The following is a 27414-nucleotide window of genomic DNA, read 5'->3' on the forward strand; positions in this document are numbered from 1 at the left end:
CTAAACCAATGCTGGAGGTCGCTTTCTAAGCGACCGAAACTATAATAACTAAGGCTGACATATTCCTTAGAAACACCTGTTAATTAATAGCCCATACAGAAATGTTATGACTGTTGTGAGCTATTTCAAAATGCCTGCACAATAATGGTTTACTAGTTGCTCTGCCCGTGCTTCGCTACGGGGTGAGGATGCAGAAAAGAATAATTCAGTTTTACTTTAAGATACTAATATACTAACAGAAACAGTTACAACACATTTACCAGGAAACATATAGGCAAAGGCTCAATCGTTCTTATTGTTTTTTTTTTTATGAAGAACTCTTAATATATTACAGTACTATAATTTTATATAGTGTATAACATTTAAAATATATGCAAAAGTATAATTCATTGACAACATGGCACCAAGAAACAATTCTCCTTCTAAACAAATTAAATTAAATAGCAGAACAGTATTTCTGACAACAGCTGGAGTTTCATAACAATGTTTGTTTCCCATGTTAATCTTATGGAGAAATACAAAACTTTAAAGGACCCCAGGGCCTCACTCTCTAATTATTTTCCTGAAAAGAAAGTTTCCTGCACAACTTCACGTTATGCTCTTTCCAATGACACCAAAAACTTGTCAATCGGTTCAGTAATTTCAGAGGAGTAATTGTCACAAAAATCCTGCTTGCGTATTAAATAAGTATATAGATGTTAAAAACTTGAGGTAAGGTATTTATTTTTCACCACACTATGATGTTTTTAACAGTTTGTTAATTAGAAGCGGGAAGGTACGTATTGCTGTCCATGCCAGCTGTCGTCGTCAATTGGGGCCGAGCAAGTTTTTGGTCCTTAGGGCCAAAAATCAGCTGTTGGCTTATTTGCTTTTTAAATACACAAGCAGTGGATTGCAACAATTTATTATTATTTCTGTCAATTCCAATGTTTCTTCCCATAACGTTTAGTTTTTTGGTTGTGTTGACCGTTAGTGTGCATTTATTGTATATATTTTCTCAATTTTGTATAGTGTGGTGAAAAATAGTATCCGTCATTCGTACCATGGGCCAAACGGGTTTTGCGGCTCTTGATCGTTTTAAGTTTGCAAAAAAATTATCTAGAACCGGCAAAACCTAATTTTTGGCTCTAGGTACAACATGTACAATAACTCTCCAGGATGAAAAAGTATAAAGCCAGGTGGTAGAAAACATTTCATTATTATTCAGTTTACAAGTCATAGAATACTCAACACTACAAAAATTAAATTAAGAAGAATTACAACAAATAAAATATTCAAAACAAAACTACGGGATAACATATTTTACACCAAGCTCATGTGATGTTATAGAATAACTGAAGCATAGGTGAAAAAGCAGTAAAAATTATTCCCAGCGGTAAACTTTTATTAAAATGCAATAATTTATAGAAGCTACTAAAATCAAATATTTTTAACTAGCATAACAACAATCCTTGATGTTTTTTTTAAGGTAAAGAGAGGTTTGCGACCTCTTTTAACCTTCCATTTGCCTGTCCACATTGGCCTCGGGCCGTGTCCAGCAAACAAACGGGCGAGTCGGTAGATTAAGCAGGTGAACTGTACTGACAGATAAAATTTAGATAAAAAACCACAACATGTCCTGGGTGTTGATCCTGGTGGTCTGTCGTTCTACCGACCTAGCCAATGACTCACCAAAAACTATTTAATACTGTTTCAACATTTTCGTACACATTTTCAAGGGTTATTAAAGACTTTGAAAATTTGAAGTTCTAAATCATGTACAGTACTTACATAGTAAAATATTAAGTAATACTCGTAACCTAACAGTCATAACTCATAACCCTGCATAATTGATTGGATTGTCTTTAAATCAAAATAAATAAGTTAATGTAAAACAAGTCTTTATTTTTAAATAATTCTCAAAAACCAAAAACACTACACACACTTTTTTTATTTAATCAATTTTTATTGTAACACTAAATATTACAAATTATTATTTTATCACTCACACCTATAATATTGTTTCAAAAGTGCCCAGAGTTTATCCATTTTTAGTTGCAAATATGTGTAACTAAGTTAAAATCATTAAAAAATTATGAACTTGCCCAAACACACAATGTGCAATAAAATCATCAAAAGACTAACTGGGGGTCATCAAAACAAACTATATTGAATAGCAAATTGTTGTTTGGCTATATTGTAGTTCCATTTTCATCCACAAAACACTACAAACATTTGAGAAGTTTTTAAAATAAATATTAAGTTAATATATATTTTTATGAATGGTGAAAGAACATATAGCTTTATTGCTTACACACCCACAACTTACAGACTAGTAAATGCAACCGTGAGTGTTGTTCCCAGTGTATTTTTCTAACACGTAAATTATTCCTAATGATTTAAACACACTTTGGGATCAAAACTTAGATAACTACAAGTAAAGTGAAAACCGTCAGACAAGTCATCTTTTAATGTTACACAGTAAAAAATGTCTAGCAACTACAAGAAATATAATATAATCTCAAAACTTTGATTGAACCATTTGTACATAGTGGAAAGTAGAAGGGAATGATTATGTTGCGAGAAAATCCTATTACAATCGATATTAATTTACACTTTATAGAAAAAAGTTGACAAATAAGAATGTGTAATATCACAAACATGTAAAAGAATGTTAGAAAACGTAGGCCTAACACATGTAGTAGATCGCACAAATATTTTATACACCTGTACATTTACTAACGATTCTTACAAGAACAAGAACAGTACTACTATTTCACACTAATAACAACATTGTCATGGTAGTATACAGATATATTTCAGTTATAAGAGATTTAAAAATAATACATTACGGACAAACAATATTGAATAAAGTACTACCTTTGAGATTCAAACAACACAACAACTCGTTTGCAGGATTCAGTTAAAAAATATGTCATAATAGTATTTTTGTGGTCTAAAGGAAGAACTCTTAGTTGTTTTTCTTGGAGTGAGGGGTGGTAGCCGGGCTACTGAATCCTTCCAGCATAGTGACGGCCATTCCAGCGGAGAACAAGGACCACAGTAATATACCTCCGTCAACATTGGCAAATAAGGCTCTCAACTGGTCTAGGAAATCTGCAATATAACACCAAATAAATTAAACTAGTGGTCGTCCAGTGGTTGAAAACTCGACCAGAAACACGTATTGACTATTGATACTGAAGTAGGCAACCTATCTATATGCGATAGGTTATCGCAATAGAGCTGTCGCAATTTTTTGATTTATTAAAAAACATGTAGTTGTGTGAGCCAGTTACCAATGGCGTGTCTTAAATTCTATTTTCTACCTAATTTTTTTTGTTGCTGACAAAGTTGATGGGTCATAACAGTTGCTATAGCTCATAACATGTCATTCCATAATTTTGGCTTGGTAAAAAACATTGTGTATTCAACAGAAATAAGGCATTTAGATCAGTGCAATCTGTTGGTGGCTCACATCAACTACGACAAATTTAAAGAAAAAAATTATAATAACTTTAACATGGGGATGGAATGTAAAGGTACAGATTCCTCTATTTTCACCCCACGCTCAAAATAAAACATGTGATTGTAATTTCTTCCATTTGTTTTGATTTTCTGTTTATATTTTGTTGTTATTTTGTCACCAGCGTGGCAACCCATAAAGCCCATCATGTTAGTTTTTTGTTATTTCAAGTCAAATTTTTGTGCTTATATATTTGAGCCTATTTTAATTTTTAAAGGGATTCTGCACTTCTACAGGAAAATATATTTCCAACGGTATGCGGAGATATTCTCTGTGATGCACACGAGCTGAGAAAAAAGGTTTTAAAGAAACATGCTTGCCTATTAATAGATAGATAGATAGATTGGTGGGGCACACAGGAGGGACGATGGTTAACATATCTTGTAGTGTCAGCGTTCGTCGCTAGAACCGCTAAGTGGAAAAATTTTAATTAATTTTATAATTTTTAGTTATAAAATTAACTTTTTAATTATAAAATTAAACTGTCATAACCTAACCTAACCAACCAAACTTGCTGATAATATAAAAATAGATAAGATAAAAATGAAATGAATGTTTACTTATAATTTTTAATTATAGAATCAATTTTTAAAATCTAATATATAAAATTCTCGTGTCACAGTGTTTGTCTGCAAACTCCTCCGGAACGACTTCACCGATCGTTATGAAATTTGGTGTGTAAATTCTGTAGGTATGCGAATCGGACGTAAACTATTTCCCGTTTCGAAATTCTTAAAAGGGCTCCGCCCCAGTGGCTCTGGAGTTTCCCATGTTAACCTTATGAGAAATGGAATTAATGAATCTTAACAGCTGTTTCAATTAAACAAGTTGGTTCTGTTCTATGATGTTCAATAGCATTAAAGTTACAAGGATTACCAACAGGGTGCAGCACTATTATTTCTTTTACATTTATGACAACAGCTAATTTGCAACCAAAAGGTGAGTGAGCGTAGCGAACGAACTTCAACCTGGAGGCGAGTGAGCGTGTAACGTGCCTATTTTGAGGGGGGGTCAAACTAGCCTACTCCTAGGTCTAGCCTATCCCTAGGCATAGCCTACCAGCCCTAACTAAGGTTATAGGTTAGAAGGCTAACCTTAGTTATAACAACACTAGTAACTATAGGCATGATACACTGTTGTGTTTGGTAATAAATAAGTGTAGAACGAGAGTTATTAATACTGTATGAGCGTGGCATAAACCTTATACAGTGTTTTATAGCTTATTGACTCACCAGCTATGTGTTTCGCAAGCTAGGGCTCAACCCGGCTTGGTACTTTGAAGAAACTTTCTACACTTAGTAAACCCGCAGATCATGGCCTTAGGCCAATAATCCGTCTCAAAGACGTGAGGAAATGCGGTGTGAGTAATATAAACCGACAACTTGAAGTTAAAACTCATTGTCGTGTGAAACAAACACAACATAACCTACAGTCAACAACAACAAAAAGCTCGAGCGACTGACGATTTAGCGGCTGCAGACGACGACGGCCGGCTAGCTTTTTTTCGGGTTAGCAAACAGCAAGCAAACGTTCCGGATCAGCTGAGCCCCCTACTTTGCTAGAGAGGGGAGCGAGAGGGATGAACCGAGGAACCCTCAGACGGCAAGCAGGAAAGTTAGTTCCTCACCAGCAACTACCACGACAAGTTCGAGTTAGTCCCGACATCGTGATTGGTGAAGCATTAGTTAACTCGCGTGATACTGCAAGTTAAATTGTAAGTCTTATATTTCATTAGATATAAGGTAAACCGAGTTAATTATTGCCAGGGTGTAAAATACTAGTTTTTAAAATCAGTTTTACTAGATTTTATATTTTCACTCCTGTTAAACCAATGGACTTAGGCTACTTTGACTTGATCATGATGGTGTGTTAAACCCATAACGTAACGAATAAATATTACGAGGCCAGTGTATTTTTTAATCCATTTTTAGTAAGCCCAAAACAGTTTAATCTCATCGTATAGGAATTGATTAGTAGTAGTCAGTGACTACTAAGATTAGTTGTGCTAGTTTAGCACGTCCCGATCGTCACGCATGGCGTGTTGGTAGTAGTGGCCTTAGGCCTGTGTTTTACGATTGCTTTATGGTTTTAACGACGGGTTTGCCATAAAGCCTTTGAGATTGATGTAAACCAGAACTGGATAGTTCGTTTCGGCCTTAGTTACTTTATTAATAGTGGAGTTTGTTTGCTTCGTTGGAATGGCCTCCAACTTTAGCTATTTTCGTTTTAAGTAACAAGGCATTTTATATTCAGTCTGTCTGGTGATATAATCTCTGATTATTTAACGATGTTTGGTTAGTGTCATGTGAGATAATCCGTGACTAACCGTTGAATTATTTCATGTTTAACGTTTTTGTGTGTTCTAATATTTTGTGTTATGAGTTTACGACAGGTGATGAGATTGTTTTGGTGCGAATTGGATAGCGTTGTCCTATGGTGTGAAACCATTTGACGTCTGGGACTGGCGAGTCGGCGTGGACTCAGCGTGTCTTCGGCAGCTGTGGTAGTGTGTTGAACCTACCTTTGGTGACGACCATGGTACTCACGACGCTTCAGCAGCTGTGGTAGCGTGTTAAACCTACCTGGAGTGATGACCAACTCACGACGCTGGAACCATCGACTCGTTAGCGGACGGAAGATTGACGTAGAGCAGTCAGCTAGCTTACTACGATTCTCGAACGGCTGGGGTTGTGTGATAAACCAACCAGAGGAACTCACATCACGCTGTTGGCCAGCTTCGGTGTTCTTCGATTGATTATCCAGCGGCAGTGGTTGCGTGATAAACCAACCATTACAACGGAGAACAACGGTCAGCGAGACAACCGGGGCTTGGTCAACGTGTACCCAACGAGTGTTGAACCGTTGTGGTGGATCTTGGCGTGGTGTAAACCCAAGAAGAAGCTCGCATCGGGGGTGGCACTCAACAACGATGAACGGACGGCCACCACGGGACTCACTGCGGCGGACGGGGCAGTGACACGGGACCGTGTGATAAACCGGATCCCCGAGGACTACCTGCGGAAGGCGCAAGTAGCTCACATCGGGGGTGGCACTCAACAACGATGAACGGACGGCCACCACGGGACTCACTGCGGCGGACGGGGCAGTGACACGGGACCGTGTGATAAACCGGATCCCCGAGGACTACCTGCGGAAGGTGCAAGTAGCTCACATCGGGGGTGGCACTCAACAACGATGAACGGACGGCCACCACGGGACTCACTGCGGCGGACGGGGCAGTGACACGGGACCGTGTGATAAACCGGATCCCCGAGGACTACATGCGAAGGGTGCAAGTAGCTCGCATCGGGGGTGGCACTCAACAACGACGAACGGACGGCCACCACGCAGCTCACTGCGGCGGACGGGGCAGTGACACATGTCCGTGTGAGAAACCGGACACTCAGGACGTCAGCGACGAAAACGTACGAGTAGGCTCCCCGGCTGTAGTACCGATGTAGGGCGCGCGGGCTGGAAAACCCAGGCCGCGGTGAAGACCAGGTGAGGATAGCAGAGCCCCAGCCTACGACGACGAGTGGGGGGGTAGAACGCACCTCAGCCTGTAGCCGTGGTCGACGGGTGAGCTCGAACCCTATGCTACAGTGGCGGGTTGAGTCGGCTAAGCTCAAGGTACCGCGACATCACGAGTCTGTGTGCAGAACCAGACAGACACCCAGGACGGAGGCGGAGACCGACGGGGCCAAGGACTACCGGCTGTAGTCTCGATTGGGGCCACGATGGACGCCCAGCCTGCAGTGAAGGCGAAGTAGCTGCGACGTTAGGTGGGTGATCCGAACCCCGACTACAGCGGCAGGCGGAGTTCCCCAGGTACCGCTACGACGCTGGGATCTGTGTGTTGAACCAGATTCTCCTGGGGCTACATGAGGACATGTAGACGATTCGGGGATGACGACTAACGACAATGGAAGGTCATCACGTCTCACTGCGGTGGAAGGGGCAGTGACAGGGGTCCGTGCGGTGAGCCGGATTCCCATACGACGACGACAACGACAGGGGTCCGTGCGATGAGCCGGATTCCCACGATACGACACCAGCGGCTAGTGTTCCTGCAGCGAGGAGGACACACCTACGACTGAGACGACAGGCATCCCTGCAGCGTGCAGGATTCCTAGACGACGGCAGAGACAGGGGTCCGTGCGATGAGCCGGATTCCCATACGATAGTCTCAAGCCTCCACGTAGTATGTCACATTTATGGCGCCCGAACAAACGACGGCAACGCCGGTATCCCTGCAACGAGCAGGATACCTATACGACGACGGCGATGACAGGGATCCGTGCGATGAGCCGGATTCCCAGACGACAGCACCGACAGGGATCTGTGTGAGAAACCAGATGCCCAGACGACAGCGGCGACGGATGGGAAGTATGACTCGACTCTGCAGTAGCATCGATGGTGGTCACAACAGACCCAGCCTGCAACGACGGCCAGGTGAGGCCGGATGAGCCCCAGCCTACTACGACGAGTGGGGGGGCGGAATGTGCCTCAGCCTGCGGCTGTGACGTCAGGAGGGTGACCGTGGACCCCAGGCTACAACGGCAGACGGAGTCAACCCATACTTGGTGTGCAGAACCCAAGGGCCTGGCTGGATGTCGTGTGCTGAACACGATAACGATTTCGGGGGTGGCGACTAGCTTCCATGGAAGGCCACCACGTCTCACTGCGGTGGAAGGGGCAGTGACCGGTCCGTGAGGATTATTCCGGACCACGGACATCTGTGTGATGAACCAGATGCTCGAGATCTCCGACGCGGTAAACCTCAGCCAAGGCGACGGCACGGCTGAGCGTGAAAGTAACATCTTGACGCGAACCCTGGAAGGCCAACCCAAATCTCTGTACTGAGGCCTATCCGGAAACTAAATGTGCTGTATAGCACGTGGTACTTGAACCTGGCATGTAAACTAGTGTTATATGTTTCAGTGTGGAAAAGTACGTCACAAGCGTAGCGAACGAGCTAACCTGGAGGCGAGTTAGCGTAGCGAACGAGCTCCAACCTAAAGGCAAGTGAGCGCAGCGAACGAGCTCCAACCCAAAGGTGAGTGAGCGTAGCGAACGAACTTCAACCAGGACGTGATTGAGCGATGCGAACGAGATCATCTTGAAAATTAAACGTAACGGTACTTTCTTTCCATCGGTCTGTCTTAGGGGAAACCTATAACTTAGGCGATACGAAGTTCGCCGGGTCAGCTAGTTAGTATTATAAAATTAAACTGTCATAACCTAACCTAACCAACCAAGCTTGCTGATAATATAAAAAAGATATAAGATAAAAATCAAGTAAAGCAAAATCTTTGACAATAAGTTAGCGTCCCCGACGGGTTTCGATCCCGAGGCCTCCTGCACACTAATCCGATGCGCTATCAACTATGCCACGACCTCTGCTGGAAATACACTGTCTCGTTACGGTAATCGAGTTGCCTCAAGAAAAGACATTAGCCACTATAGTCACCACACCTTTAGCCATCGTCCCTCCCGTATGCCTATTCCATAGATAGATAGATAGATATGATCTAGGAAAACTATAGAACAGCTGATTTGAATATTTGATGGGAATATTTGTACACAGTAGAGGTTCAGAGAGACTCTCTCTTCTTCGGACTTTGACCCATAAGTTGATAACAAGATTAATGGAAAAGTTAAAAAAACCCCACATTTTATTTGGGAAAAATTAGTAAACTACAGTACTTTACTAAACAATAAATGAATATTAATGGGAATATAATTAATGAGAATAAAATATTATTTCATATAGCAATCATCTGTAGAGGTCTGTCTATGAAACAGGCTGCAACTTGCTATAGCAAAGCATGTGGTTAAGTGTGCAAAAATAATGCCACATATTAGGGTGCTAACTTCTATTCTGCTATTCTGTGCCATTCGGTTTGGTACGGTTAGAACTGAAAATTGACCATTGAAATACTGCAGAGGAAATTTGGGCCTGGTTAATGTGAATAATTGTTCAAGAATTGTTTTGATACACAGTGGAACCTCGATAACAAGTCTCTAATGGGGATTAAATACTATATCATAGAAGGAAGGATGATCGTAAAACAACTTCTGTATATTAATAGATTATACTCACTTTTAGCGTAAGGATTGACTTTGGCCTTATGTTTGTCCTTAGACAACATCTTGAGGTTATGGAGGTAGTCCAGCAGTGGGGGATGGTCCTTGGAGAACACTGGGAAATATTCCCCGACCTTCTCTCTGGTCCACCAGCGGTTGGTGGTTCTGTAAAACACAAAAGTCTATAAGTGAAAACTAGAGGTTGGTAGAATGCTTCATACATAATTAATTGTTTGTCTTTGAAAAATAAAAAATACTGCTAAACTATGCCAAAGTTCAGAAATTGTTGTAAGAACATTACTATCAACATTCTTGACAATGTGTATATAATTAAAGGGGACCTACCTTTGGTCCCAGGTGGTGTAGTGGTAATGATACAATGTAGCTCTCAGGTACTTGGGTGGTGTCTGCTTGAACGGGTTGTGGGCCTGGTCCATCAGAGCCAGCACTTCCTTCTGGTTGGTCAGTATCCGGTAGGTGAGGGACATCAGCCAGGGGTTCTGGTGGTACGTGCCGAGAGCAGCAAACCACATCTGCCAATCCAACCGAGGCTGGTGGGGAGCTACGGAGAGTACACTCATCAAATACAGCAAGCTTTTAATATTGAACTGCGGGGATTGTTCATTCAATTCATTTTGTTTATTTACAGCATAAATAATTTAACAAGACTTAAATTAGTACAAGCATTTAGCAATTGACAAGATAAACATATATACATTTTGCAGCAACCAGAAACATTATAAATGAACAAAAAATGTTTGGCAATTGCAGGATTTAACAATATAGGAATACAAATTTGAGTAACATAAGAGAAGTGGTATAAAAGGTGACAAAAAGAAAAAAAAAACTGCCTAAAAATAATGAGCCAATTAATTGTGAGGTACCAAATTTTAAGGGGGGTAATAACGTACTGTGAGTAAATAAACACCACGTCTTACCAGTTTTTATCCACAATAACCTACTCCTAGGCATATGTGTTGACCATAGCATGTGATATGGGCCAAAGAATGTAGGCTTAGCTTTAATAGTGAAGTATATACACACACACACACGACATATTTATCAGTAGTAGCACTCCATTTCATCAAATAAAGTAAAACCGACCGATTTTACCAATACATGGTGTCTACTAAACCTGGTTTGAAAAATTCAAGGAGTTTTCCAGGAGAATTCAAGACAAATTCCTGAATTTTAAGAGCTACTATCGAAACCCGTTCAACTAATCGCAACCTGCTTATAATAATTTATTATTACTATTAATGATTATTTTAATTTAAAACAAAACTTTTCCAAAGAAAAATATTTTATACAACATAATAAAACAGTATAACTAGTAGGTAGGGCGACACCAGCTATCATCTCCTGCGATCGTGGGAATACCGGTGAGCATATCTTGCAGTCTCGTCAACAGAGGCAACCGATCGCGGCAAAACAGGTTCGCATATTTTATGATTTCAGTGACACCGATAATCGTCTCCCGCGATCGCGGCAATACCAGTGAACATATCCTGCGGTTTCGGCAACACCGATAGTCGTCTCCCGCGATCGCGGCAAAACCCGTGAGCATATTCTGCGGTTTCGGCAACACCGATAATCGTCTCCCGCGATCGCGGCAATACCCGTGAGTATATCCTGCGGTTTCGGCAACACAGATAATCGTCTCCCGCGATCGCGGCAAACCCATGAGCATATCCTGCGGTTTCGGCAACACCGATAATCGTCTCCCGCGATCGTGGCAATACTCGTGACCTTATCTCGCGGTTTCGGCAACACCGATAATCGTCTCCCGCGATCGCGGCAATACCCGTGAGTATATCCTGCGGTTTCGGCAACACAGACAATCGTCTCCCGCGATCGCGGCAATACCCGTGAGCATATCCTGCGGTTTCGGCAACACCGATAATCGTCTCCCGCGATCGTGGCAATACCCGTGACCTTATCTCGCGGTTTCGGCAACACCGATAATCGTCTCCCGCGATCGTGGCAATACCCGTGAGCATATCCTGCGGTTTCGGCAACACCGATAGTCGTCTCCCGCGATCGCGGCAAAACCCGTGAGCATATCCTGCGGTTTTGGCAAAACCGATAATCGTCTCCCGCGATCGTGGCAATACCCGTGAGCATATCCTGCGGTTTCGGAAACACCGATAATCGTCTCCCGCGATCGCGGCAATACCCGTGAGCATATCCTGCGGTTTCGGCAACACCGATAATCGTCTCCCGCGATCGCGGCAATACCCGTGAGTATATCCTGCGGTTTCGGCAACACCGATAATCGTCTCCCGCGATCGCGGCAATACCCGTGAGCATATCCTGCGGTTTCGGCAACACCAATAATCGTCTCCCGCGATCGTGGCAATACCCGTGACCTTATCTCGCGGTTTCGGCAACACCGATAATCGTCTCCCGCGATTGCGGCAATACCCGTGAGGATATCTTGCCGTTTCGGCGACACCGATAATCGTCTCCCGCGATCGCGGCAATACCCGTGAGGATATCTTGCCGTTTCGGCGACACCGATAATTGTCTCCCGCGATTTCGGCAACAAAAGCGGTAGTGTTTGGTTAGCCGACGATTCCGATGACCGGGCTGTGGATTCCCGGAGGTTTGGGTGGATTCCTGGAGTTTTCCAGGACATTTCAAGGTAAGATAAAATTCCCGGAGTTTTCCCGGTTTTCCCGAATTTCCCGGAGAGTAGACACCATGCAATATTTAACACCGACGACAATACTACGTAACCCCAAACTGGTGTTCGTTGGCAGACGAAGACTAGCCTAACATAAAACGTCCGATCAGCTAGTGACTAGTCCCCAAACTCGCCGCCTGAGAGCATAAGCCTTGACCGAGGAAATTGTTATTTGGTCCGAGGAAAAGATTTGCTGTTTGACGGCCGACTAGCTCGCTAGAAGCCTCTCACTCGAATACGATTCACGAAGTACTACGATCTTATCCATTCAGGTTAGCTTCATTTTATTTTCTATTATAACATACGCATACTCGTTTTCCACTCATTCTTGCATACTTAAGTTTGATTTTAAATATTTAAATTTAATAGCTTAAAATTCACCGACTTGAGTTTAGACCCGCCAGTTCCTGCCAGTCAGTGACTAGCGGTGGCTATAGTTTTGTTTAACTTAGATCAGTTAGTAATGTAATTGTGATTAACCTGTTTGTTTCACAAATAATTATTACTAGGGATGGACAGGTCCCAAAATTAATTTTCGGGGGAAAAATACTCCCGATTTTTGGGACGGGATTACATTTGATTTGGGAATTTTTCGGGACGGGATTTGATCCGATCGTCGGCGATTTTGCCGCTATCGCAAGAGATGTTCACGATAGTTCCGCGAACGCAGAAGGCGAAGTCATTTCGACGATCGCGCCGTGACCGCAGAGTCATACTGACGATCACGCAGTGCAGAGTCATATCGACGATCACGCAGTGCAGAGTCATATCGACGATCACGCAGTGCAGAGTCATATCGACGATCACGCAGTGCAGAGTCATATCGACGATCACGCAGTGCAGAGTCATATCGACGATCACGCAGTGCAGAGTCATATCGACGATCACGCCGTGACCATGGAGTCATACCAAAGATCGCGCCGTGACCGCGGAGTCATATCGACGATCACGCCATGCGAGCCATACCGACGATCACGTCATGACCGCAGAGTAATACCAACGATCGCGTCGTGATCGCGGATTCATACCGACAATCGTACCATAACCGCGAGCCATACCGACGATCACGCCGTGATCGTGGAGCCTTACCCACAAAGGAACATGTTTAGTCCCACAAAACTCCTAGCACGACAAATCCAACACAACAACAAACGCAAACCAAATCACTCACCAACAAAAGGAGGACTTCTATTGACATCGCCAGGCTTATACAGGAAGTGATATTCTAGCCAAGGTCCCTTGACATCATTGGATCCCTCAATGATGATCTCTGGCCGACCACCGACGCCCGTCATCCGTCTGAACAGTCCGTAGGCGTTGGTGACATGTAGGTGACTCAGCCGAGTGTGCCAATCTCTCACAACAGGCAGCACTGTGGCATTGCCTGACGGGTGGAGAGTGGAGAATGGCACCTACACAAAACAAACGATATTGTGTCATATCGCTTTTACCATAAAACTTATATTTCATTCAAGAAATGTTACATAGTAACAAATGCTACGTGCCTGAGCTGCAGACAAGAGAAATTTGTACGCACAAACTTAAAAAAGTGTGAAATAGTTTTTCTAAAAAAAAAATGAAATAGTGAAAAAATATGTTTTGTAAACAAATAAAAGACTTAGCGATATGTTTTCCAGTAACTTTTTCACAAACCAAGAAGAAAACAAGCATGGAATATTGAGGAGGTTTGGTAACAAGAGTAAGATAGGCCTATGTAAATTCTGTATAATTATACTGAGGAGACGATAAAATATATTAAGCCCAAAACATCGTTATGTCTATAATATTTACTAAATTTAAAAACTTACATCACATTTCATTGTTTTTCTAATAAAAAACCAGTTCTTGTATGCTATGTTTTTTTTTTGTTTTTTTTTTTTAGTTAAATAGCTATGAAACTGCACTAAAATAGTTATACAGTACTAAATCATTCAGTCAAATTTTCAGATAACCTGGACGGGTTTGCAATAAATAAACATAGCTATAAATTAGTTACATTGATTAATACCATATGTATAATGTTTATAGACTATAGGGGCACTTACTAGACTGTCGGTGAAAATAAAAGCAGACGCAGTGATGTAAAACAGCGTTGACAGCAGAGAGAAAAGCTTGGAGAAGAAAGACGAAGAAGTTTGTGACACGGCTGAGAGTAGAGCCTGTAGTGAAGTGATGACCAGTGATGCCAACCCAACAACAATAACAGCTGGCAACCCCTTGGACAGGGCCAGATCAAACTCCTTCTTGGTGAATGCTGCCAACAAACGCACAGAATTATCAGCAACTGAATGATTAAATTAGTCATTAACTATGTGATAAACTGAGTTTTGCTGCTTTGACAGATACAGTGTTATTTTTATTTTCCCAGTGGCAAGAACAGATCTAATTGCTAATGTCTAAGATAATCAACTAATGTTATTAAGTCCAAAACCGTAATTTTTGAAGTGCTTGAAGAAAAGAATGCAAGATCTTGAAATAATTGTGTTTAAATTATTTTGAAGGAGCCTTTGTCCTGGCAGATATTCTTATTCTAACCTCTGATATATTTTGCCACAGAGTCTGACATCCTCAGGGAGCTTTGTATGCTTATGTAAACAGTGTAAATAATAGGACATGCCACAATTTATGACAAAATAGGCCTGTATCAGAGAATAAAATAAGAATTCTGCAACAACAATAAAAAAAAAACGTCAGTAAAAAAAACATAACATTTATTCCACAAATAATAGGCCAATCACAGTTTGTTTAACCATCAACTATTTCAACAAGGGAATAGTAGGAGTTACCTCTAGGTTACCTGAGGTTCTGCGTAAACAGTGTAAGATTGAATATTTCACACATCTTATTCCTAGAACTTATTTTTTACCATTCTACAGAACATTATCTGAATACTATCTGATCGGTTTGGTTTAAATATTCCTCAAATGAACTCCTAAGTATTGATATAAAGAGTTGATAAGTATTGATATAAAGAGTTGATAAGTTTACCCACCAATCTTTGAGGTGATTTTCCCGTCTTGATACTTGACAGTGTAGAGTACAACAGTAGCGTAGATGACCGTACCATAAACCACAACAGCTGTCAGGAAACTGAGAATCGATAACAGTCTGCTGGACTTCTCTTGCTCTGGAAAGTCAAAGTTTATTAATTAACTATCAGTTTGACGCAAACTTAGCAACACATATAACGTTTATTAAAAAATAGGGATGGACGAGATTGGATTTTTAGTTCGAGACGAGACGAGACGAGATTTTTTATTTCTCATAAAATTTCGAGACGAGATCGAGACGGGACTTCCCTTCTCATACACAACGGGAAATGCACGTTCAAAATCTTTACCTGATTTTGTAACATTGTTAGATGACTGTTTAAATACAAAAATAATGATAATAGGCAAGAATATTTACAATCTTTTATTAAAAAACATCAGCATAACATTTTTTTATTAATCACGCCTAACTTATTAAAAATGCCTACGATTAGGAAACATAGTGATATCAGTTAGGATAGAGTTCAACTTATCCTAAAATAAAATAAATCATAAAATAAAAGCAATAGTCATTTTTATAAAATAGTTACTTGTTTTGACTTTTTATAGTAATAAAACATTCCTCACACTGCTTACACTGAACTAAACTTCTCAAATGTTATTAAAGTAATATTATTAAAATAATTAAAGTAATATTTACATTTAAAGAATTAATTAAATAAGAACGCCTTCGCAAAGGAAACGCAATTACAACACGCTCCTGTATTGCGGGTATTGCATTGACTTTCTGCAGGCGTTTTTAATTTTTTTTTTTTTATTCTCGTCTCGATAAAAATCTCAGCCAAAAAGAAATCTTGTCTCGTGTAACGAGATGTAAAATTTCCCGAAATTTCGAGACTTGACCATCCCTATTAAAAAATAAGTAGTGTTGGAGTTACCATTGAATAAATTAACCGACTTTAAAATGTTGTATTTGATTGTTTTCTGTTTTGTTGGGTTAAAAATTATTATGTTAACCCAATGGGGAAGGAATTATTGCGCTCCCTGCAGCACCCTCTGTCGGCAATTAATTTTTACCGAATTTGTAGACTTTTACTCCAATTGTTATAGAAAGAATACCTTAGGTAATAAATTAATAATTCTTTAGCCATTTTGTTCACAGTAAAATTGTCTACAAAAGAGTGGTAATTGGATAGTCAAAGTGTAAAACAAAATCAAGACAAAATTAATAAAATTATTACGATTATAAAAATAAAAATGTTAAAAAAATTTGTGAAAGTAAACTTGATTTACAAATTTTAAGATTAATACAGACACCAAATGACACTAATATTATAAAGTTCAATTATTGATTCCCTATGTAGGAAAATCACAAGTTGTGTACTTTTATAGGAACCGTTAATAACATAGAAAAAAATTGTTTGTTTATCTTACCGCAGCTGATTTTTTCTGATATCTGGTATTGCAAAAATAAATGGGTAAATATGCAAAACAAGAAGCAAGATAATTATAAACATAATAAAAGAAGAAACAAAAATAGGGGGGAATTATAAAATAACTAATGGCACTGCGTAGCGGCAACACGAGCGACACTCGTAAGTCGGCAGCGGCTGTACGAGTAACGCTTGTAAGCCGGTGCCAATGGGTTAACAGTTATTGTAGTGACTAATCAATAACTTCGAAAAACTATTTCTCCAAACTTAGAATGCCCAGAGGTGGATCTCTAACCTTACAAAAAAATGGGAATATGCGTTGAAAGTAGAAACTCAGATTATCTTTACCATATGTAAAATATGCTAGTTTAAGTGGGTTTTGCATTGTGAAAACATACAGATGGACAATTATTCATTTTTACCATAGTAGGCCTGAAAATTACAAAAAAAAAATAAAAAATTTAGGCCTACTATTGCCAGGGATGATACAATATTAATATATGCACGAGTTAATTTTTTCTATTCTATCTCATAAAAACTAAAAATTATGGTATATTTTTTGTACCAACACTGTCAATGACTAATTTGTCATTTGAATTATTTTCGCTTAAAACTGTCAAGAACCTAACCACAAAAAGTTTCATAGTTTTTATGGATAAAACAATCCATAAATAAGCTGACTTTAACTGTTCGTTCGAACAGTCTGAGTAAATGATAGGCCTACAATTATTCAACCTAAGTTATTGAGAGAAACATACTAAAGAATAAAACTTACTTTTGATTTTCAAAAAGAACTTGTCCGTGCACAAGGAGAGGCACAGAGTCAAAGTTAGGAAGTTGAAAAAGTTGAAGTTCCCACTGATAACGATGCAAACTTGGAGAAAAGCCTGAATAATAAATTCCAATGTTATTAACTTTTTCAAACACCATGTCTACGATTTCAGCATAAAATTGTCTAAAGAATAAATAAAATTACGGTATGATAATTTTAAAATATTTGTGACTATTCAGTGGCATTATTAGCAGTTAGTAAAATGTAAAACAAGATATGATGTTGTTAGCATGTATATTATATATAAAACATGGATTGTTCCTTAAATTTTCAATTTACAACAATTTATTTTTGGACACAATTAAAATGTTTCAAGTGATAATCTAAATTGATTTCTTATTCTTGTTTTTGGAGCTGATGAATAACAAAATGATTGATTTTAAATATTTTATTCGTGAATGTGAGGCTCTAAAAAATCAGTGACTTAAATTCTTTAAATTAAACGTAAATTAATAAACTTTTAGTGCTTTCCATGAATTAATTGTCTGGTAAACATCCTGTTTGTACTGTTTTAAATTGAGTAAGATTATGTCACATAAGATTAGAGTAAGTGAAGTTAAATGTTAAATTTTAACCTATTATAAAAGCAAATTGTCTTTATAAAATAGTCTCCTCGATCCTGAAAACTGTATTTAAAATACAGCCTAAACAACTAAAACAAAACATTAAAATTGTAGCCTACAAACGCACTTACGCATTTAGATTAGAACTACACATTGTCTCACCTGAACCCAAAATGCTACTGTTCTGACGGATTGTACCGGGAAGAAGAACAGTGGAGGGATGAATATCTCGGCCACGTTGGCAAACACCGTGTTGAGGTTGAGGAACCAGGCAGGCAGATGGAAGCAGTACCAGGCTAGTGGCGCAGGCAGACACATCGACTCAAAGTGGACATTTAGAGCTGGCAAGAGTTACGATGATTAGTAGTGTCCTTATATCAGCTATTGTTCTGACATTTGATTTTTAACAACTTGAATAGGGTATTTAACCATTGAAGACAGATTTTTTTTATTTCTCTCTTAATAGTTGTGTTAGGTTATGTATTTTTATGGCTTTCAAAATAAAAATCTGTGTTCTTCTTCTCTATACACAATGTAAAACTAAGCAAATTTAATGTTGTGTTATATAGGCTATTGTTTGTACATAAGTATAGAGGAGGAGGAGACAGATTGTTATTTATTTGGGTTAAATATGGACATATCTTGTTGAAATGAGTATCGCATCCACAGTGTATGCCTATAAATATCCACAATTTGTGACCTCCTAGTGGCTGGATTACAGGACGACGCCACCCGTCAAAGTCACTATTAATTATTATCAACTATTATTATTGTCCATAGAAGGACACAACCTGAAAAATAATTAACAGAGAAATATAAAAAACAGGCTTGGGTCCTAAAGTGTTAACGATGGGTCTACTAAAACAATAACTTACACACAATATCATGTTTCCCAGTATTACCACTGACTATAGCCTAGACACCTACCATAAGGTAGACATTTCTTTCACAAGTCAAAGTCATAAACAGTATTAGAATACCAAACACTCAGTTCAACTAAGCAACAAAGAATGTGCAGTTTGCTTCTTATACACTAACTTTTTAACACTTTCGCTACAGATCTATGCTATCGTATTTGTGAAACTGAGGTTCATTGCCTCAGCCCAAAGTACCTATACATGTTAATAGTACACATAGACTGGGTGTCACTTGGTTAACAGTACACGTAGACCGCAGGCCAGTGATGCAGCAAAGTAAAAATCAGTTTTGCCAACTATCACGACATCACTAATCATCATATACACGGACCAAGTGACGCACACACACAGACATCCCTGTAGACCACTGCAGAGAATTAAAAGCCTTCAAGTAGACCGTTACGAATATATCAGCTTTTTATTGGACACCGATGCAAATATGTGACGTCAGTCTATTTTAATGTGACCAGCTGTTACACTACCTGTGAGTCCCCACCACTGAGGGCATCCACTGGTCAGTTTGACGATGCCTGAGCTGAACAACAGACGGAACAGCAGCCAGCGGACGAGCCAGAACGTGACCGGCTCGTGTGGGGCCAGTGGGGTCGGCCTACGACGAGTGCCGGGCTTGTAGCGCAACGGAGACGCAAGCACACACAACACTCCAGCCTCTAGCAGTAGGATGTCCCTGCAAGAAAAAATATATCAGACCATGAACTGGGGAATCAAACTAGGCCTACACGGATCCTGGAACATGTTCTGGATGAGAAAGAATCTTAACCAGTCAAATCTTGGTTTTGAATTAATTTTTGGTAAAGGTAAGTTAATATTATTTGAGATGTTGCAGACATGTTTACTACAGTATTTGTGAAAGGAGAGTGTCTTAAATCATCCTTAAAATAACAGTAGGGGAAGTTAGTATTTTTATCTTGATAATAATAACTGAGGTCATTTTCAATAAAAATTGGTTCTGATAGCCAAAGAAATGTTGTGTTAAAATTACAATATAAATAGGTAAATGTTTATATTGTTAAAAGACTAAAATCAATCCTGGAGGCAATGATGAATAAATTTTCAATTTGCTGTAAAAACATGTATTTACATAGATGAAACATAGACAAATTCGGGATGAATTGATTTTTTTGTGTAAGTAATCATGAAGGAATGTGCTGGTGAAAAACCTCTTCAAGTTAATAACGGACATGAATGAATTAAACAATATTATTCAAACCCCTTTTCATATGTTCCCTTCCTTTGGGTCGTAAACCTGCTCAAATAACACTTAAACAAATCAGTTTGTGAATTTAACAAATAATAAATTATTTATTTTGAGAAAAAATAGTAGGCCTACCGCCTATTGTTATAAACTATTATTTTAAGTTTTAAAAGTTTGCTTTCTATATGTTTAAGAAATTACACATTTTAACACATTGGGTAAATCAACTTGTACAATTAAAACAGTTCTCTGTAACGACAAAAAGATTTGTTAAAAAAATACGAAAAAAGTATAAAAGTATAGTTAATTACCATTAAATTTAGGGAACATAGCCTATAAATTTTCGCTGAAAGAAGTGAGGATGATACAAACATTTTGTCCTTGAGGAATTGCATTACATAGACGGATGAAACATCAGAGCACATGTGGTCAGAACCAGTTTTATGTTGCAATGCCAGAGCTTATCAGGTTACAGCAAGTGGCTAATTCCCTGACAAGGGCTTATAACTTAATAGTACCTATTTAGGATGGTAAGCTTTCGAAGAGCTGTTAGTCGTACTTCCAAAGTGTACATCCAATTGTGTTGTAAATTGTTAATATGCGTATCACAATACAATTTATAAATATCAGTTCGGACTTACCATTGAAACCAAAGGAAAGTCTGCCCAACCTGGTATAAGGAGTAATACAGTGACCAGAGAGCAGCAAACATCGGCTTGTTGCAGAACTTTTGTGATACAAATCTGCAACAAATACAAATAAACATGTACATTGTAGGCCTAATACTCAGGTTTCAGAACAAAGTTCAGGGACGGATGAAGATTTAAATACCCCCGCCGCAGCAAACCTGCAGACTAAGCGAATTTCCATTTGACTGATTGGATTTACACTGAAATGTCTACTTAAAAATATAACATTTATTCTCTATTTAAATAGAATTAGTTTAACTAGTACTTGGGTTTGCTGCATCAGGGAGGGTAAAACTGTTTTTTTTTGTTTTTTTTGTAAAACGTTAATAGTTAGTAAGAAATAAAAACATTTTCCAAATTTGATCAAAATATGTTCATAAACAAGCAAACTACAACAATTTACTTATTCTCCATAAGAATAACATGGGAATTTTAAATTTAAAATTTTTTGGAATTTTCTCCGTAACCATTAGGCGCATAATAACGCTTCAATATACTAAATTATTTGTTTTTTTAAGCTCTGCAAAATGGTTTGGAAAGAAATTGCTAAATTCTATGTTTTTTGGGTCAAAAATGGGAAAAACCTATTTTTACCCCATAAAACCCCCCGTAAACCCCCGTTCCCATGATCCGATCATGCTGGATCGCGAACTCGTTCGAATAAACATAGGTTTACACGTTTGTACCGTGTTTTTGGCCTCTAGGGACCTCAAAATGAAAAAAAAAATCGGTCCCGCGTCCAGGTCTTACCATGAGTACTACGATAATAGCTTATTCCCTGTATGGGAAATTCGCTAAAATGTATTTTAAAATTAAGTAGGTTATTTTTTATTTAACATTCCAACTGACAGCTCCACTTTGATATTGGTAAACTTATGATTGCTGGATTTATGTTGATATTGCTAATTAATTACTTATAAGTTATAATGTTAAAAATCCTCCATAACTATGTCAGTCGGACAAAATAATAAATAGTAAACAGACGATTCCACTAATTAGTGATACGATGATGATGGCATTTGGTACAAACGTGTAAACCCACTTTTATTCAAACGAGTTTGCAAACCAGCATGATCCGACTACGGAAACAAGGGTTTACGGGGGGTTTTAAGGGATAAAAATTGGGGTTTCCCATGACCATGGAAAACATAAAATTTTTAAACTTCTTTCCAAACCATTTTGTAGAGTTAAAAAAAAAATAATAATTTAGTATCCTATGGTGAAGAGTTGTTAACTTATATGTGCTTAGATTCTTAAGGAGATTTTAAACAAAACAAAAACCGTAGATTTAAAATTCTTACCCTATGTTATTCCTATAGCCTAGTTCAATACTTTTTAATGAAATTGAGACCATACAAAGTAGGTATTTTAAGTTATGGAAAATAAGTTATTGTTGTTTGCTTGTTTATGGATATCTATATAAATAAAATTTGAGTTTTGTCTGTACATTGCTCAAAATCATAAATTTTTAGGTCAGTTTTACGTTTTATACATTAAAGAAGCCGAAACAACTCTCATCTAAATTTCTGTCTGTCTGTCTGTCTTTCTGTAACACTCAAGATGGCATTTTACGCAATCTTCTCCAGGAAAACGAGAGTACCTATCAATATCCAACTCATTTTAATGTATTCACTGGATTGGCGAGAGTGTCTTTAGCCATTAAAATATGTCCTCACTATTTTGTAAATGAAATTACGGACTTTCAAAAATGCAGTTTTGTGCGACTTTTGTCAAGTTTTCGTCCAATTTTTATCACATAATCATCTATGAAATAACGAACATCTGTTCGGATCAAGATTATTTTTTCTAGCTGTCACTCATATGTTTACAAATGTTGTTTACAAATACCGCAACCATTTTCGATCACGTTTTGAAGGCAATTCCCAACCAAGCGAAATAAAAAACATTTTTCTTACATAACGGATTTAATTAATCGCAAGTGGAATAATATAGTGTAACCGCAAATGAAATTAAATAACTGTGCATCATCCAAGTCAGGAACCAGAGATTCTTTGTGTATAAAATTTTTCTTGAGTTTTGACAACCAGAAAGAAGACCTTGAATCAGTGTTGTATAGGTCTGGGAAACTTAAATTTATTAATGATCGTCGCCAATAGCTTACAAACAAGATGTCCACTCATTGACGGCACTTCAATGGCGGTTGTGTAAAATGTAAAGTAAAAAATCACAACTGTAGTGGGTGATTGTAACAGAGGTTTACGATTTATGGATGATGCTAAACTTGCTTTTCCAATGTGTCACTTTCTGTTTCTACTCACTGTGTGATGCAATCGCTGGACCATACAGCCAATAGGCCCATAGCCTTGGGTACTTACGCCTACCCAATTATTCATAACAACCTTATCGACGACGATCCTTGATACCGGTACTTTTCCCTAGAATACACGGCCTCCCTACTTAAGAAATAAAATTTCAAACGTCCAAAAACCCAGCATTGTGTGATTTTTGTCACATTTCCTTCTAATGTTAAAAGATATACTAATCATTGTTTAGAGAATACGTAATCTATTAAATAACAAAACAAGTTGTTTGTATAAGGTTGTTTTTTTTTTTTTTTTTTAACTGACACCAATAAGTTTACATTAAAAGTTGTTTACGAATAAAGCAATTAATGGGAAATAACTTTCGATTGCCGATAACTTTTTACGAGAAAATCCAAAGCCAAGAAATCAATAGCCTTGGGACTTGATTAATGCAGTTTATTGGTCGGACGTAGCCTAATTCTTAACCGTCAACGTTGGTTTTTGGTACTGGTTCTTTTCCTTAGAACCGTTGGTAGCATCAAGAATCATTTTTATGTACCAACACATCACTGTAATTTACAAATTAGTTATCGTTGGTGTTGCACCTTATTTATACAGCCGTATTCAATTTAATTAATGTCGTAACTGCTTTTTCTGTCTGGATTCCAAAATGTTAGTTTATGCTAAGAAAATGATAACTCATTTAAGTAACACATTTTTTTTGTTCAGCAAACCATCATCAATTGTATACGATTTACGTTGTTTATGTATTAATAGTTCGTGGCCTATTTTGGTAATTTTTATTATACATTAACAATCTAGACCGTCTATAGTACTTCATTTCATATAGTAAGCTGTCATTTTGACAGCATTTCGGGTCATCTTTGGTCCAAGCCAAGCAAATATAAAGTTATGATAAAATTTGATGACATTGACTGATACTAATTTATGTACTTTGTTATGCTTAAAACGTAGCAAATTCCCTAATTAAGTTCTGTATTTTTGTGTGTAGGCTTATGTCTGTTGGTAACGCATTAATGTCCTTATTTCTCAGTGTCACGAAAAGGACAAGAGCACCTTTGTTAATGAAAATGTCAACCCGAATTAAGTGTTAAATGGTGAGGTCGAGGTAGTACTTTAAATACTTTTAACCATTGTGGAAAGTAACTTTCAGCTATAGGCCTAAGCCTACCTTAGGGCCATGCCTCATAGATCTAGGCCTATAAAGATTTGTTTAGTTTAATCATTGGATTTAACATATGGACCAACACGATCCGGGTGACATTTAATTGCGAAGCATTTGTTTTGGCTTGAAACTGTCAGATACTGTATTTGCGAAGGTTTATATATAATAGTTTTGCCAGCATATCTGCAAATATGCAAACCAACTGCCAGGTTTCAACTGACTACTATAAGATCCCCGTGCGTAGAACGGGCACACAGCTAGTATTTTGATAAAATAAAAATAATAAATCTATTTAGGTCTAAGTTATACTAGCCTACTTGCTAATAAACTAAATTAAAAATTCACTTTATAAATTAAAAACACACTGTTATATCTGACATTTTAAAGATATTTCAGTGAAAATACAATCGTGCAAATATGGGAATCTATGCTTAGTTTACAGGTTTGCTATGGTGGTGGGGGGGTATTTAGAGATCCTGAACCACATTATTGCATTGTTTTATTTGATTAAATTAGGTAGGACCATTTTAATATAAATGAAAATTACTTGTCGTTGCCGGTAGTGGGCTCTCTATAGCAAAAGTTGCCTAGCTTAGTAAGTAGCCTAGTCAGAATTATTCATCCTTCTCATCGCGTAAACTTAATTTCTTCTCAGATGGCATTGGGTTGGTGGAAGCACTTTAAGTGACCTTCAATTAACTCTCAACTTACGTTCAAAACTAAGATTTGTTGACCTATTTTTATTAGGCCTAACTTAGGTTTGGCATGACTGAAGGTTGAATGAATAAAATAAGTAGGCCTACTTAAGTTAAGAAAACATTCTCAAATCTCAGTAGGTTAAAGTTTAGACTCCATATCCCCTACCTTGACATCTTACACCTAACTTAATAACAAGCAATTCATAATTAATTGAACAGATTCACATTAACTTAATTTAGCACCAAAAAGATTGACATTATTAAGTTAGGCCTACACAGGCTAGACTTCTAAAACTAGTTTAAAATTTCCTAAGACTATGCAAATTAAGAACCTTCATAGTTCTACACCAAATCAATACCACTGGTTAGCAAACAAATGCTTTGGTATTTAGGTAGCAAGGTGTTATTGGCTACCTTAAGCTACATAAACTAGGCAGACACATTAGGCTACATACATCCAACAAGTACGGTAGCATAAAAGTTAAGGCTACATTCATTTGGAGGTAATTTATGTTTGAACCCTTCCAAAAGCCTCATTTAAATCCCTCACTTTGTAGGCCTAAGTTAAGTTATATGTGAATTATATGATTTGTCTCTTTCTCTGGACATCGTCACTTGTGGGATTCCCCAGGGATCTGTCCTTGGACCTGTACTGTTCTTGATTTATGTTACAGGGCCGGTTCTAGGAATTTTTCAGAGTTAAGCGAACACCCGAATCAACGCCACCTAGAATTCCCCCCCCCCCCCCACCCCACCCACAATGAACATAACTTAACCCTTTTTTGTGAAATATGTTTAGGTTAGAAGAATACCTACTTGCAATAAAAGACTTTTTTCAACTACTGTTTATTATTCACAGAAATTAACATTTTTACACTTTCACTCATCATATAGGCCTACACTTAAGCAAAACCCAAAGTTAACAATTTATTTCTAAATGTAGAATCTATTTTTACAGGATAACTTACTTGGATATGATATAAGTTTTTATTAGCCTATTACAATGAAAAACAGGTGTATGTAGATGACAAGAAAGGAATTTTTAATTGAATACATTAATCCGATTGCGAAACGAATCCAACGTCTAATTAATTCCAACGTCTCAATATTTACACTAACAACTGTTTATAATACTTTCTTCTTATTTACTGCACTAATTTTAAATTATCTCGAGCATGAGCACGGCCGCCTTTAACTCCAGGCCGCGGCCTTGTAAAATTGGCAACGTCGCAAGTAGGGTTGTTTAGTGTCAGACGTCCCATAAGATAACATGGCAGACAGGATTTATGAACATAAATTTATTAAAATATTGAAAATAAAACATACAGAATTGAAAACCAAATTAATATGAATTGAAAATCAATATCTGTACATTTTAAGCGGAGTCAATATTTTCATCTTAGTCCACTAACCAAGCTTTCGTAAATAGACAAATACCATTAGCTGCTTCCAAACAAAACAGCTGTTACAACCCTACTTGTGAAGTTGCCACTTCGAAGGCCGCGGCTTGGAGTTAAAGGCGGCCGTGGCTGTACGCTGCCGAGCATCAGCTCACTACAAATCGAAACTGCAAAACAATGCATTTTCATAGTGCTGTTGGTACACAAACAGAATAAATGCCTTTGGTGTGGTGCTTTGGATACTTGAACTCTGACAAAAAAAACAAAATTAAGTCGTTCACTTGTCAGTAAATTTGTTTCCAATTTTGTCTCCTGAAAAAAATTGTGTCCCGATGGCGCCACTTTACTGTGTACTACTGGCTGCGTCTGCTGGACGTTTCGTCGGGTGACGTTGTGGCTCCCGTTTTCTCAGACTTTGGGTTTGAGATTGTTCCAAAACTACGGGGTTCTCTTCCGGAAGAGTTTTCTTTTGTGAACCCTGAAGTTTTTACCTTCATAGGCCCGTTTCACACAGCTCAGTATGGAGCATTTCTGCGAGTAGAGTTTTCATACCACGGGTAAGTTGAATTCGCCAGGCCTAGTCCTCGCTTATTTCATTTTGTTTCATTTTTCACTGTTTCTCTATTGTTCAGAAATGTTTTATAGAGTCATTTTGATGTTTATTGTACTGTTATCTGAGAGTTTCGAGTCCACTAGATAACACAATGTGCATGCCTCGTTGAGTTATTTATTAAATCCACTTTACTGTGGCGCCATATGCGGCTGCGTAGTTCACGTATATGGGTTAAACCGGCCCTGTTTATGTAAATGAATTGCCTTTAAGTGTTCAGGCCGGGGAGGACTGCCTTTTTGCGGATGATACGTCTTTGGCTCTGACTGGCTCAACTTCCGAGGAATTAAGTTATAATTAAAATCTTTTATTGAAGCAAATAACGTAAAGCAGTGGTT

At 38.3% G+C, this 27414-nt stretch overlaps 1 protein-coding gene across 1 annotated transcript in view; it reads right to left on the minus strand.

Annotated features, from left to right (window-relative positions):
• Positions 1 to 1185: 1185 nt before the first annotated feature.
• LOC128990797 (lipase maturation factor 2-like) overlaps positions 1186 to 27414 on the minus strand; it is a 28090-nt gene continuing 1861 nt past the window's right edge. The window contains exons 3-12 of the mRNA XM_054413381.1: positions 20871 to 20972; positions 19496 to 19701; positions 18259 to 18437; positions 17477 to 17588; positions 15271 to 15405; positions 14324 to 14532; positions 13450 to 13690; positions 9938 to 10154; positions 9609 to 9757; positions 1186 to 3096 (exon numbers count right to left, since the gene is read on the minus strand). Of these exons, the coding sequence (XP_054269356.1) occupies positions 2951 to 3096; positions 9609 to 9757; positions 9938 to 10154; positions 13450 to 13690; positions 14324 to 14532; positions 15271 to 15405; positions 17477 to 17588; positions 18259 to 18437; positions 19496 to 19701; positions 20871 to 20972 (1696 nt within the window). The 3' untranslated portion in view covers positions 1186 to 2950. The remainder of the gene's footprint in view (positions 3097 to 9608; positions 9758 to 9937; positions 10155 to 13449; positions 13691 to 14323; positions 14533 to 15270; positions 15406 to 17476; positions 17589 to 18258; positions 18438 to 19495; positions 19702 to 20870; positions 20973 to 27414) is intronic.

Source organism: Macrosteles quadrilineatus, unplaced genomic scaffold (assembly GCF_028750875.1).
Source record: "Macrosteles quadrilineatus isolate MER2022 unplaced genomic scaffold, UCM_ALF_1.0 Scaffold_1__1_contigs__length_201487025, whole genome shotgun sequence".
Lineage (NCBI taxonomy): Eukaryota > Metazoa > Arthropoda > Insecta > Hemiptera > Cicadellidae > Macrosteles > Macrosteles quadrilineatus.